This window comes from Vanessa atalanta, chromosome 16 (genome assembly GCF_905147765.1).
Source record: "Vanessa atalanta chromosome 16, ilVanAtal1.2, whole genome shotgun sequence".
Lineage (NCBI taxonomy): Eukaryota > Metazoa > Arthropoda > Insecta > Lepidoptera > Nymphalidae > Vanessa > Vanessa atalanta.
The window spans coordinates 11284564-11297471 of record NC_061886.1 but is presented as its reverse complement, the minus strand read 5'-3'; the positions used below and the strand labels follow the sequence as shown (position 1 = coordinate 11297471).

The following is a 12908-nucleotide window of genomic DNA, read 5'->3' as shown; positions in this document are numbered from 1 at the left end:
TCTAAAAATATATATTTTATCATTGCGACCTAAATATTATATAATAAATGATTTTATAATCCGTATTAAACATGGATACGTTTTATTTTTCCCAACTGAAAAGTCTACTAAGCCTATGTAAATAAGACTTATACTAGAAGATGCAGAATGGTTTGGAGAAGGCTTTATTATTTAGAATACAGGCAACGTCTGCCGGCGGTTTTGCTTGTATAATATAAATACGTACTTAAACAAATAAAATAATCATACGAGCTACATCGAGTTTCTTTTAAAACCTCTTCATGAATATACTGGCAAATTATAAAGTAAGAATAAATATCACAAAAACTATTGAAAAAAAAACAACATGAGATATAATCTGTTGATATATCTTTTAAGTAGTTTTAAACTGTAAAGTTATATTAATATTTCTCAAGTATTAATAAAACCTTTGCGTGCCAAAATAAAGTTGCGATCAAAGGAAGTCATAATATTAAGTATTCATAAAAAATATTCGTAACTATAATTAATAAAAAATAATGTACCTTATTTGATCTTTTTTGTTTATATAAGATATAAGCCGCAGAATATATTCTTGTAAATATTTTAAGTGACTTTGAGTATACAGCTTATTCCAATGGAAATAGGAAAAAAGATAAACAAACCTCAGATTTAAGTCAACTCAGCTATATTGTGCGCTACTAAGAGTTTATGATTAATATATATTAATTTATAATACAACACTATTACACTTAACACTTATTGCCACTTTAATTTTCCTTTCAAAATTTCGATATATATTTTAAGTAGTTTCGTCGACGTTCTAAACGGAAACAATGGTTTCCTAAATCCATAGATTAGTCAAGCTCTCGACCAATGATATCGCGTCAATTTGCTGTCAAATATTGTTTATTTGGCTTTTTTTCTGTTATGGTTGGAATAAAGTATAGATCTATTCACTTACGATGAATACCTCCACGCTTAATACTAATATTTAAAAAAAATAAACTGAATAAATATAATGTAATCTGTATTTTTTTGCTTTATTTATTCCTCTCTTACAATCATTTAACGAAACCCCTCTCTTAATAATAAAAAAACAGTGCTTAAAAGAATGTCAAAGTTTAACGACCTCCTATAAAAAATAAAATATATATTTGCTTAAAAATTCAAAACTTTACGTAATTATAATGTTTCCTGGTGTACATCTATTATAATTAAGATGTATGTATTGCTCATTCCTTATTCCGAAAATAAAATCCCGTCGCAGAATCTTTTTAATCCCTGTACACAGGGCTTTAGTTTACATTTCACGGTCGTATAAATCATTGGCAGGGTTACGAAACTGATTTTTACATGGAGCCATTGGCACGGGAGAGTCAAGTGGCAAACAGAAATACACCTAGAGATCGCCTACCAAATACTCATTCATAACACTTATACGTCACAGTTCACGGTTCGCAGACGTGGAAACCATTCATAAAAAAATATATAACATTATTCGTACATTTAAAAGTAATCGTGATTTTCTTTCGCTCACCTCCAATGTTACGATGCATCATATGCGTAAGAAGTAACTCTGATAATTCCAAAAGCTATTTATCAACGTTATTTTTCTATGTACTAAATGAATATTTTATTTTGTAGCAGAAACGTCGGAATCGCAACGATGGAAGAAACAAAGAAAACATTATCGAAGCAGATGTTGCGACGAATCAAAACGGAGATGCCAAAGAACCTCAAATTGAACGAGACAAGCCTAAGCAGGACTTGTGTTATGAGATCAAGCATTCAGATGTTATGGGAAGGTGAGTAGATTTAATCTTGCAATATTTCTTGAGATGGAATATATCCCTGGCCCTCGTGGAACTATTACGTTGCCTCGAGGCGCATAATATGTCGACGACTTTAAACTATTCTGCCAATCTTTTTTTTCTACGTATATTTAGAAGATTGTATTGTCTAAAGCACTAAAACTGTAACTATAAATTTGTCTTTATGTGTAAACTGAAAATAAAACTTTATAATATAATTTTTTATATATAGATAAATATTTAGTAGGTGCATTTAACTGAACTTTGCTAAACGATTGTACCGATTTCAAGGAAATTTTCTGTCTGTATTTGAGTTGTCCCTGAATGGTTTAGATTGGTCGGTAGCGCTACGATCGGGAAGTAAATAAAAATCTTATTTAACCCGGACCCGGGCGGTATGGTAAATATATATTTGTAATTCCTAATCAGCTATTTTTGGACTCGTTGTTAACCAAAGCAAGGCAAGGCAAATCTTTTTAGATATGATCATCGACTCCAAAAATAACTGATCAAGTTTCGAAAATATTTGAATTTTATTTTAAAGTTTTTAGTTTAAGTGTATTTTTGCAGCATTCCACTTTTTTTTTTATAAAAAGGCTACCTTAGAGTTTAAAACGTGAGGCTTAAAATTTTAATTTATATAGGTAGATTAAAAATATGTTTCTATAATATAATAATTATTGAAGAAACGCACCTGAAACCCCCCTGGTGTTGCAGATGTCCATGGGCGGTGGAAAATTGTACTTATAATATTAAAAATAATTATATTGAATAAATAACCTTTAAACTTTATTTCAATGGATTAAAGTTTTATGAGGGTGGTTTCATTGTTTCGGTATTGTTTAACAGAGACATTTCACTCTAAGTGTTAACATATTTCTATGCTTCTTATTTTCAGATACCTGGTCGCTACTCGCGATATCAAAGCTGGCGAGGTGATAATAGAAGCGCCAGCGGTCGTCGTAGGGCCGTGTTCCGGCTGCGGGCTCATTTGCCTCGGCTGCTACAGGGAATTAGAAGAAACTAGCTTAACGAAGTAAGGAAAATGCAAAGTACAGCCATCGAAAAAACTATGACAAAAACCTAGATGAAATCGTAGATCTATCAACATCAATAATCATTCTTCTTAATACTGTATTAAAATTAACGCGGTAATACCTACATACGGCAAACAATCATAATTTTTTATCATAAAAATATTTGTATTTAAATGCTGCAGTAAAGTTGAAGCAGTCTACACTAGTATTTCAATTATAGTTATTATGTTTTTGAAGTTATACTTCTTTGGTCTCGTTATGAAAAAAATATGAGAGTGATTTTTTATGATACGCGCGCTCAGGTTTATGTTGAAACTACATGATGAAGTTGCTCGCAAAACACCGAATTAAGCGTCAAATCGCTCGAAAAACACATACATCTTAGTAATATAATATAATATAACATAATGATAATATAATATAACATCTTAGTTTTAAGTATCTAATTATATAAAAATAAATTATGATTATTACTTTTTAGTTTTTACTCTCAACATTTTTAAGCCGGTTTTAAATTAGAATAAAAATATTATTGTATCTAAGACATTCACTAAATAAAAATTGAAGCAAAAGCAAACAGTTAATTTGCTATGGAATCGCAGTATTACAGTTATTATTCGCGTTTCTTAATGAGATACGTATACGAAATACAAATTTTAAGGCGGTTATCAATATCGTTTTATTAATTATTTATGTTGAATTCTTGTCAAACGTATACATTTCATTATATAAATATAATATGAAATGCATTTCCCTATAAAGATGCGTCGGTTGCAAGTGGCCACTCTGCAGCAGCTCGTGTCAAGGACTTGGGAAGTACACCGGCCATTCGACGTACGAATGTGAAACTTTAAAATCGGTCACTCCAGACTACAGCAACATTGAAGACTTAAAGGATTCGTATCAAGCTCTTGCACCATTAAGGTAACTAATGTGTAATGTCAAGTTTTCATTTATCTTTTAGATTCTTATTAAAGGTGAAAATACTTGGTGGTAGGGCTTTGTGCCCGTCTGGGTAGGTACCACCCACTCATCAGATATTCTACCGCCAAATAACAGTACTCAGTATTGTTGTGTTCCGGTTAGAAGGGAGAGTAAGCTAGTTTAATCACAGGCACAAGGGACATAACATCTTAGTTCTCAAGATTGTTGGCGCATAGGTGACGTAAGGAATGGTTAATATTTCTTACATCGCCTTTGTCTATGGGCGGTAGTGACCACTTACCATCAGGTGGCCCATATGCTCGTCCACCAACAAATGCCATAAAAAATATTATATACAAGACTTAAAGGAGAAATCAAGCAGAAAAGAAGCAGATGAAATCTCAGGACGACCTAATTTAAATTCGGAACCTTTAATAGAGATGTGTATGCTCACTCGTTGGGTCATTTTAGGACTTTCAATCTATGATATATACCTACATATAAGTATATAAATACCATTAACTGACTTATCACGAAATATCTAAAACTATTGGTCAGAATTGACTTGAAATTGAGCACATATTCACTAAGAATTGATTTTAAGATTTTCACTTCAAGGTGTGGCCTCCCACTCAATTTAACTTTAAATAAATTTTATCCGTAGGAAGTAGGGACGGACCACTAGACTAAGTATGAGTAAAATCATTTATTAAAACGTAATTGTTCACACTCCAAGTTTACTATTGTATATTGGAAGTTTACTGTTTATAAATTTCTTTTCCGTATTTATATTTTTATAGTAAAGATGAAATATTTTTCATGCAGAATAAAGTTAAAAAGAAAGATACTGTTTAACTAACACGAAGCATTACATTATCGCGGATATTGTTTAAGACGTTAAATTGTATATAAGTGTACAGTAATAAATCTACGCTATTTCCAAATAATGTATTTTATGTATAAACACTTTAAGATTTATTTTGAAATACACAAAATCATAGGAAATTCAAGACGTATTGCTTCCGTCGTAATTTTTGTTTTTTAATAATAAAAGTTTCTTTTTCGGTAGTATTAAGTACCTTCTGAATATGATTTAACTATTGTGCAGTGTAATTTAGTTACATTAATACTCTCGGAATCCCTAGCTCGCATAGTGATGGGATTTGATGTGAAGATATCCGTATCATAAGTTCGTTTTATATTAGATGGAATTTTTAATTTGTTTTGTTTTGGTTTAAATTATGTCTCACTTTCCAGATGTTTACTTTTAAAAAAGGAAGATCCCGATAAATGGGCTGCTCTTTCAGCGATGGAGGCTCACAACGACATTCGTCGCGCAAGGGGCGACATCTGGCCAATGAACGACAGGAACGTTGTGCAGCGACTCAAGAAATGGGGTTTGGAATACGACGAAGAGGAGATACATACCGTTTGTGGTATATTAGAGGTCAGTTTCTGATTGCGAAAATTTGGCTCAAGAGAAAATATAGTATCTCGTGGAATAGTTTCATATAAACATAAGTATTTCGATTAATTTTCTAGGTAAACGCGTTCGAAGTGGGCGTCAGTGGCGCCAACGCCCGCGCGCTCTACGACGAGGCCTACCTGCTCGCGCACGACTGCACGCCCTCCACCACGCACACCGACGCCGAGGACCGGCCCGCCAGACCGCTCACCGTGCGAGCCTCCATACCGCACAGGGCCGGGGATATCATATCACTGTGCTACGCCTATACGCTGCAGGTGCCGTCACCAAATCATGCCATACAATGTTTTATTCCGCGCGTCTAAAATCTCAACAGTGACCATCATCGACTCGCTACTCGCACCCAGGGCACGCTGAAGCGGCGCGAGCACCTGCGCCTGAGCAAGTTCTTCGAGTGCTCGTGCCTGCGCTGCGCGGACCCCACGGAGCTGGGCACGGCGGCGAGCGCGTTCCGCTGCCCGCGCTGCGGCGCGCGCGTGCTGCCCGCCGACCCGCAGCGCGCGCCCGCGCCCTGGCGCTGCGCCCACTGCCCCTACGAGATGGCGGCGGCCGCCGTGCTGCTGCTGCTGCAGCGGTGAGCGCCCTTAATCACAGTAACGCTGTGTTCGAGTAAAACTAAATAATTTTATATATACTATTGAACGTTAAATTGCGTGTAAAAATAAGGAAAAATTTAAGCCTTTTTCTGTTTGCGCAGAAGAATTTTTTAAAGTATTTTATTTGAGCATAAAATTAAATAATTAGTAAAATTATTTGATTTTGTGATAACGCCTCTGAACACCGCACACATATGCAGTATTCCGGCAGCAATTGTGCAAAATAAACGTATCATCTAAGTTCCCAAAGTTTATGTCACTAGGCTGTAAATGGAATAAACAATATTTCTTGTAGTGCCAATATATATATATTTCTTATTAAGATAATTTAAAACAATGTTTCAGATTAACGGACGAATATGAGCAGATCGATGCCAACGACGTAGCAGGCTTCGAGAGCTTCCTTACGAAGTATCGCAACGTGCTACACGACAGTCACTATCTCTTCCTCTCGGCGAAACACTCGCTGAGTCAGCTCTACGGAAAGGTGTCGGACTTCATGATTCACGAGATGTCCGAGGAACAACTGAACCGGAAGGTCGAAATATGCAGGGACTTGATGAAGGTCTTCGACGTCATTGAGCCGGGTTACTCGAGATTACGAGGTGAGGGTTCTTAATGATAATTATCGTGCAAAACATAAAGCTGCTTGAAGTTCGGCGGGTAAACAAGGAATTCTACTGATATAATGCTTTTTGATTTGATTGATTTTCTCATTCTACTAATTTATAACGGTTACAATACGTTCCCAGTTCTACTCCGATCCGACTTCGAATCGCAACCAGATCGTTGTGTTAGCTTAACTAAGTTAGTAAAATTGGCAACAACTATGTTTCGATTTGATTGCAATGAAGTGACAATTCGTTCGTAGAATTGAACTATAGTTTTACTATCCTTGATGACAAACAGAACTCAGTTTGTGTCAGTATCTCTAGTAAAATCAATGCTATGCAAATGGTAGCAATATTAAATTATTTTCGAAGGAAAACGATTCAAATTATATCGTGGCCTTTTATCCATTTAGCGTGAGCGGTAGCCCGGCTGTAAACTATTTTTTTGTTTTATCGTAACTTAGTTTTATTTTATTTTAAGGAATTACTTTGTATGAACTCCACGCTCCACTTATGGTACTGACCACGAGAGATTTTGAAAGGAAAGCCATCACAAAAGAAAACTTACGAAATCGATTAAAAGAGGTAACTATAAACCATTATACTAATCAATTAAAGTTTCCAATGTTAAATTTATGTTCAGACGTCGGCTAATGCCAGTGAAGTGTGCTAAAACTCAGGACTCGATGTCAAATTTAATTATTATCTACACCAACCTTCATCAGTTTCGCGTAGGCCATTCTTGGTAGGGACCAGACCCACTCATCATTTGACCCACCAGATGACCCATTATTTTACAATTACCAGCCACTCACCAATTATCTGGGATATATCCTTTTACTACATACAATGACATAGTCTATAGGAAAAGGTGATCAACCACCAGGTGTCCCATTTGCTCATCTGCTTTTCTAAATAAACTCAAACCACAAATGCTGCAGATCGTGAGCTATCTGTCGGAGTCTGCTCTGATCTTGGGCTTCGAGCCGCGCCACTCGCCTGAGGGGCTGATGGCGGGCGCGGCCAGACATGCGCTCAGCAAGATCAAGACCTGGGAACACATCATCGGGAAGATATCATGAATACCACTCTAATAAATTAATCTTATTTATTTATTGTGATTATAATAAAGATATTTTTAACACTATTCTGTTTTTTATTCGTACTCAGTTTATAATCGTGTTAAATATTTATACAATGCAGTACATAACCCATAATTTGAGGATTCCTTAATTATATTTGTAACAGCTAATGTGGTGGCGACTCCCCACCACCTATAGACATTGCTGTCAGTGTAAGAACTTTTTACTATCTACTTTACATCGTCAATTCGCAACCAACTTTGGAAATTAAAATATGACCCTTGTGCCTTAAGCTGCTCACAAATTCTTCCAACGTATTAAAGTTACTGAGAATTTTTCGATAGTAAAACCCAATAACTTTTATCGGCTTGACCTAGGGTTTGAACCCAGGGCTCGGGATCTGCGGCCACATAGCAGCTGGACCAACGAGACAGTCAAAAATATACCCCCGGTTGATTTGATCGTTTAGGATTCTTACTAAAACACCTGCGACGGCCTATCATTCGTCGTACCTATCTAGGCTCAGTGAATCTTACCTCAGAGTCAAGCAAACCTCGTTGACGGGGAACAGCGTCGTCATTGTTCCAACTATTGTAGTTGAACATATGTAAATATTTCATAATATTTGTTAAGTACCAGGCAGCATATATTATGTACATATAAAATTGAAAAAGAGTAATTCTACTGAGTTTCTTGCCCTTTCTTCTTCGTAGAATCAACATTCTGAACCGGTGGTAACTTCACATAGATTAATATAGTTTGTTAAATTACGATTCAAAAGTGCATGTAAAAGCCTACGTTTTTTTGGCTTTTATTTGTGCTCACACGGAGCACAGATTATTCGCTAATGTCATGTGCGAGAGCCTGCTTGAATAAAATATGTGAACCACTTCTGTTGACATCTGTCGAGCTTCTTATATTATTAAGGACTTGTCATTTTAGTCAATTACACAACCGTGTTTTATAAGACCGCAACTTGATTAAAATATTATCAAAATATTACAAACAAAATTATTTTTTTATTTTGATTTCAGTTCTACTGAAAAATATTATTTATTCAATCAGGCTCATAAAACACCGCTGAATCGTAATGTTACAGTGTTGAATTAAATGTAAAGTTACCATCGGGTTGAAAAATAAGTTACACCGAGAAGAATACTCAGTAGTTTCTCTTTACCGCTATTTAATGATAGAGTATGTCAATAAAGTACAATTCCATTTTTTACCATTAATATAATCTTGTATTGAGTAATATTTATCAATATTTTTTTGACATGAGCTCTGTTTCTTTTTTATTTAATTCGTGCCGCAGGAAGGATGTATTGACTTTGCGAAGTCGGAAACTAGGTGTTATTCTATATAGTTTATTTTAAAAAGATATAGGTATATTATTTTAAATACTATAATATTTATTATAAACATATCGTAGCAGCTGTAATTATTATCATTAATACCCATTTTATTAAAACCATCCCAAAGGGAATCTAGGGCTCTTTCTTGTCGGAAGCAAAACGTTTTAATAAATGTAGCTGGTCTTCTGGTAACCCATAGGGAACAAGGTCAAGCCTTAGAAATGTCGGGGAAGCTGTATAAACTGATGTATTTCCATAGTATCCATTCGAAGTACCACTTGACAGTCTGCTTGAGTGTCAGGATGGAGCTCTCAGCGGATAAATATTTTCTAAATCCAGCTCTATTTCGCCCTCAGATTAAGTGTAGAGCTATTGTCAATAATGGGGATGATAATAAACCAAGGTTTCGGTCCGGATCGAAACTACGGCTTTACATTGCTATGCAGCCGGAATTATAGTTAGTCATTGAACATAAAAAATTAAGCAATTCTAATAATACTTAACTTATTTAGTATATAAATATATATATTTAATGACATATCATTTCTCTTGACTGAAACTTGGTAACTTTTGTGCATTAAACTACTATCGACCTCCATTGGTTACTAATCGGAAAACGCGTCAAATAATATATTTAAAATAGTAGTTTTTTTATTTGAGTCAGATCTAGTATTTATTTTATTAGGGATTTTGATTTAATATTGGTTGCTTAAACAGAAATGTTTTGGTATCTGAAATGCACGATGTATGGGTATATCTATGTATACGCCGCCTCATGTTTCAGATCGCTAGCAGTTTATTTTTACCGCAAATACCGTGTGCGCGAGCGCAGTCTCACATCGTTTCTCGTCTTTTGTATTTACGAATATAAATGTAATATAATATTATCGTGAAATTTAAGCATTGTTTCTTAAACTTGGATAATCCTATGTATTTTTAAGGTAAGGGTTTTAAAGATTACTCTATTTAAATATAAATATATATTTTTAGGCTATCGGCATTTGTACTGAGTTTTAGAATTATATATTCAGTGATTTGTAGGGCACATAAGCGTGTATTTATACAAAAATATGTAACGTTATTTGATATAATCGATCATTTAATTCATTAAATCTATAAATATACAAATAAAACACAATGTATTTATTATATAAATTTATTATTTGAGCGATCGAAGACTATAAAAAATAAATTAAGTATTACATTTTAAACTAAATTTTATAGAATGTCTCTTTTAGGAATCATGACAGCTCAAGAACCGTGTATAGTGTGCTCAATTCCTACAGAGCATAAATGCTCAAGCTGCCAAGTGGTTCACTATTGTTCAAGGGACCACCAGAAGCAACACTGGAAACAGCACAAATATGAGTGCATTCCTGCCAGAATAAAGCAAGATGCAAAATATGGAAGGTACCTCGAAGCAACAAGGAGTATTAAAGCTGGAGATGTCATAATGAAAGAATCGCCCCTCATAACCGGCCCATCACAGGTTTGTTACACTACAAGTTTGGAAAGTGAAAAATGTTTTTTGTTTTTGTAAATTAGGAGAAATATTGGTAACAAAAATTTTATTAAACATCGTAAACGTTCTTTTTTGTGGTATAGGTAAGCGGACGGGCAAATGGGTCACTTGATGGCCACTTGGTCACCACTGCACAGTACACAATGACATTAGCATTGACAAGTTAACCATTCCTAACTTCGCCAATGCGCCACAAACCTTGGCAATTGAGACGTCATATCCATTGTCCCTGTAATTTCACTGACCTATTCATCTTTTAAGCTGGAACACACCAATATTAGGTATTGCTGATGTAATAGGAACAATGTTAAGTATTATTACAATTTATTGACAATTATGCGTTTGGCTTTGCCTGTGTTATTTTTAGAATTGAATAATGCATATCGTACCATAAAAGTAAAATAAGCTGTGGGTTTATTATAATTAAAATTTTTGGTAAATAAAAAATACTGTTGCGTTTCCTTTGTTTACAAAATATTGAAGACTCGTTTTAATAATGTAATAATATATTGGAGAGCCTTCTTGGCCTTCTCCAGCAGAGATTGGCTGATGCTTGAATGATAAAAAAATTATTAAATATTTTTGTCATGTATTGTTTTGATGACGAGAAAACTGTTAAGCACTGAGTTATAATTTCCGATCCAATTTTGCTTTGAATATTAATCTTAATCAATACGTGTGGTTGTCGTGTCGTTCTGTAGTAGACTGTATGTACAGGTAGCGTAAAACCCTCTGAGAAAACTTTTCCTAGAGGATCTATGACTTTAAATGAATTGTATTTAAGAACGAATACACCAGTAAAATTAGCCAATTTTTTAAACTGTAGTCTCTACTCTTCGTCATAAATGAAAGCAAATAATGAATCATGAGTATTTTGTTTTTTTTTTCAGGTAACTCCACCAGTTTGTTTGGGATGTTATCAATTGTTGGAAGAAGGTTCAATTGTAACTTGCCAGAAGTGTGGCTGGCCTTTTTGTTCGGAAACTTGTACTAGAAACGCAGTACATATACCTGAATGTCACTATACCCAGAAAAGAGGAGAAAAGGTGAATACAGATTAATACGTGTTTTTATGATATTTAAAAGGATGAATTAAATTACAGTTAAATGATGAATGAATTCCATTTCATTTTTTATTTAATAGCTTTTATTCATGGCAACAAAGGACGAAATGTGAATTATAAATGTAAAGAAATGTTTACAATTTCTGATTATAGGTTTCCATATCTACATATGGAATCCCACACCCAAATTACCAATGCATCACCGTCTTGCGGTGCTTGTACCAACGCGATCATGACCAGAAGCTATGGGCTAAGCTTCAGGCACTTGAGTCTCACAACGAAGACCGCAAGGGCACGGAAAAATGGGAAAACGACAGAAAGTTGGTAGCCGAGTTCATTTGGAAGTTCTTTAAATTAGATGGAGTCTTTAACGAGGATGAAATCATGCAGTGCTGTGGAATAGTGCAGGCATGTATTTATTATAACTTTGGATAGAAGTTTAATGTGTTAGTTATTTTTAATGCTATGTAACAAACGTTACTGGTATTACTCATGATAAAAAGAAAAATGTCCTTATGTACACGCGTGTGAAGCTCAAATTCATAATTTAAAAATAGTTTTCAATTGCATGCAAATCATTAACTACAATTAAATAATAATAATCTACTTATGGTAAATTTAATTTCTTCTTAGTTAACCAATTATTTATTAACGATCACAAATTTGTAATAAAAAAACATTTTAAAATAGAGTTAGGTGTGAAGTTATCTATTTCGAACGAATTGAAATTTGATTTGGCAGTTCAGCGAGTATTTTCCTCATGTGGTTATCACGTCAACCCGGCGCACCTGTTATAAAAAATAACTCTCATCTCATAACGCATCACTTTAAATATATGAGGATATTTTTAAAACGATACCTTTACATGCTTGATAATAGTATTCATAAGGGTTAAGTAAATATGTAGATATTATAAACTTAATCATGATAATCATCTTCTTCAAACGTATATTATATCTTCAGAAATATTTATCTAATATATACAATAAAGTGAAATCATTAATTGATTTCAGATCAACGGTCACGAGGTACCTCTCCTGGAGCCAGAGTATGTGGCGGTGTTTGATAAAATATCGATGGTAGAACACAATTGTCGTGCCAACTGCAATAAGAGTTTTACATCGGACGGGAACATTGTAAGACTTCCTTTTCTTTTATTTTTTTATATGATATAATATTTGTATTATCTGGGATATTTTTAATAATAGAACATATTTGGAATGAAACATACAACCTTGGCTTGTTTTACATTTAAAAAAATATGTTTTAATATATATTGTGAAAAAAGCATTATTGAACAAACATAAAAGTATACCTCTATATTATCTCAGTTTTTGGGGTATCTCATCTAATGTTTTATATTTTAAAAAAATATTTTGACTTTTACTTTTTTTCGATTATGTTTAACCACAAGGAGACTTTTGACAAAAATCATATAAGT

The 12908-nt window shown here is 34.1% G+C and overlaps 1 protein-coding gene across 1 annotated transcript in view; it reads left to right on the top strand.

Moving 5' to 3' along the window:
- Nucleotides 1–12908, top strand: part of LOC125070139 — a 35161-nt gene that overhangs the window by 19084 nt on the left and 3169 nt on the right. Inside the window, exons 3-15 of the mRNA XM_047679838.1 lie at nt 1627–1787; nt 2692–2829; nt 3593–3754; nt 5012–5201; nt 5297–5497; nt 5588–5814; nt 6182–6441; nt 6929–7032; nt 7389–7525; nt 10106–10370; nt 11294–11449; nt 11621–11875; nt 12481–12603. Of these exons, the coding sequence (XP_047535794.1) occupies nt 1627–1787; nt 2692–2829; nt 3593–3754; nt 5012–5201; nt 5297–5497; nt 5588–5814; nt 6182–6441; nt 6929–7032; nt 7389–7525; nt 10106–10370; nt 11294–11449; nt 11621–11875; nt 12481–12603 (2379 nt within the window). The remainder of the gene's footprint in view (nt 1–1626; nt 1788–2691; nt 2830–3592; nt 3755–5011; nt 5202–5296; nt 5498–5587; nt 5815–6181; nt 6442–6928; nt 7033–7388; nt 7526–10105; nt 10371–11293; nt 11450–11620; nt 11876–12480; nt 12604–12908) is intronic.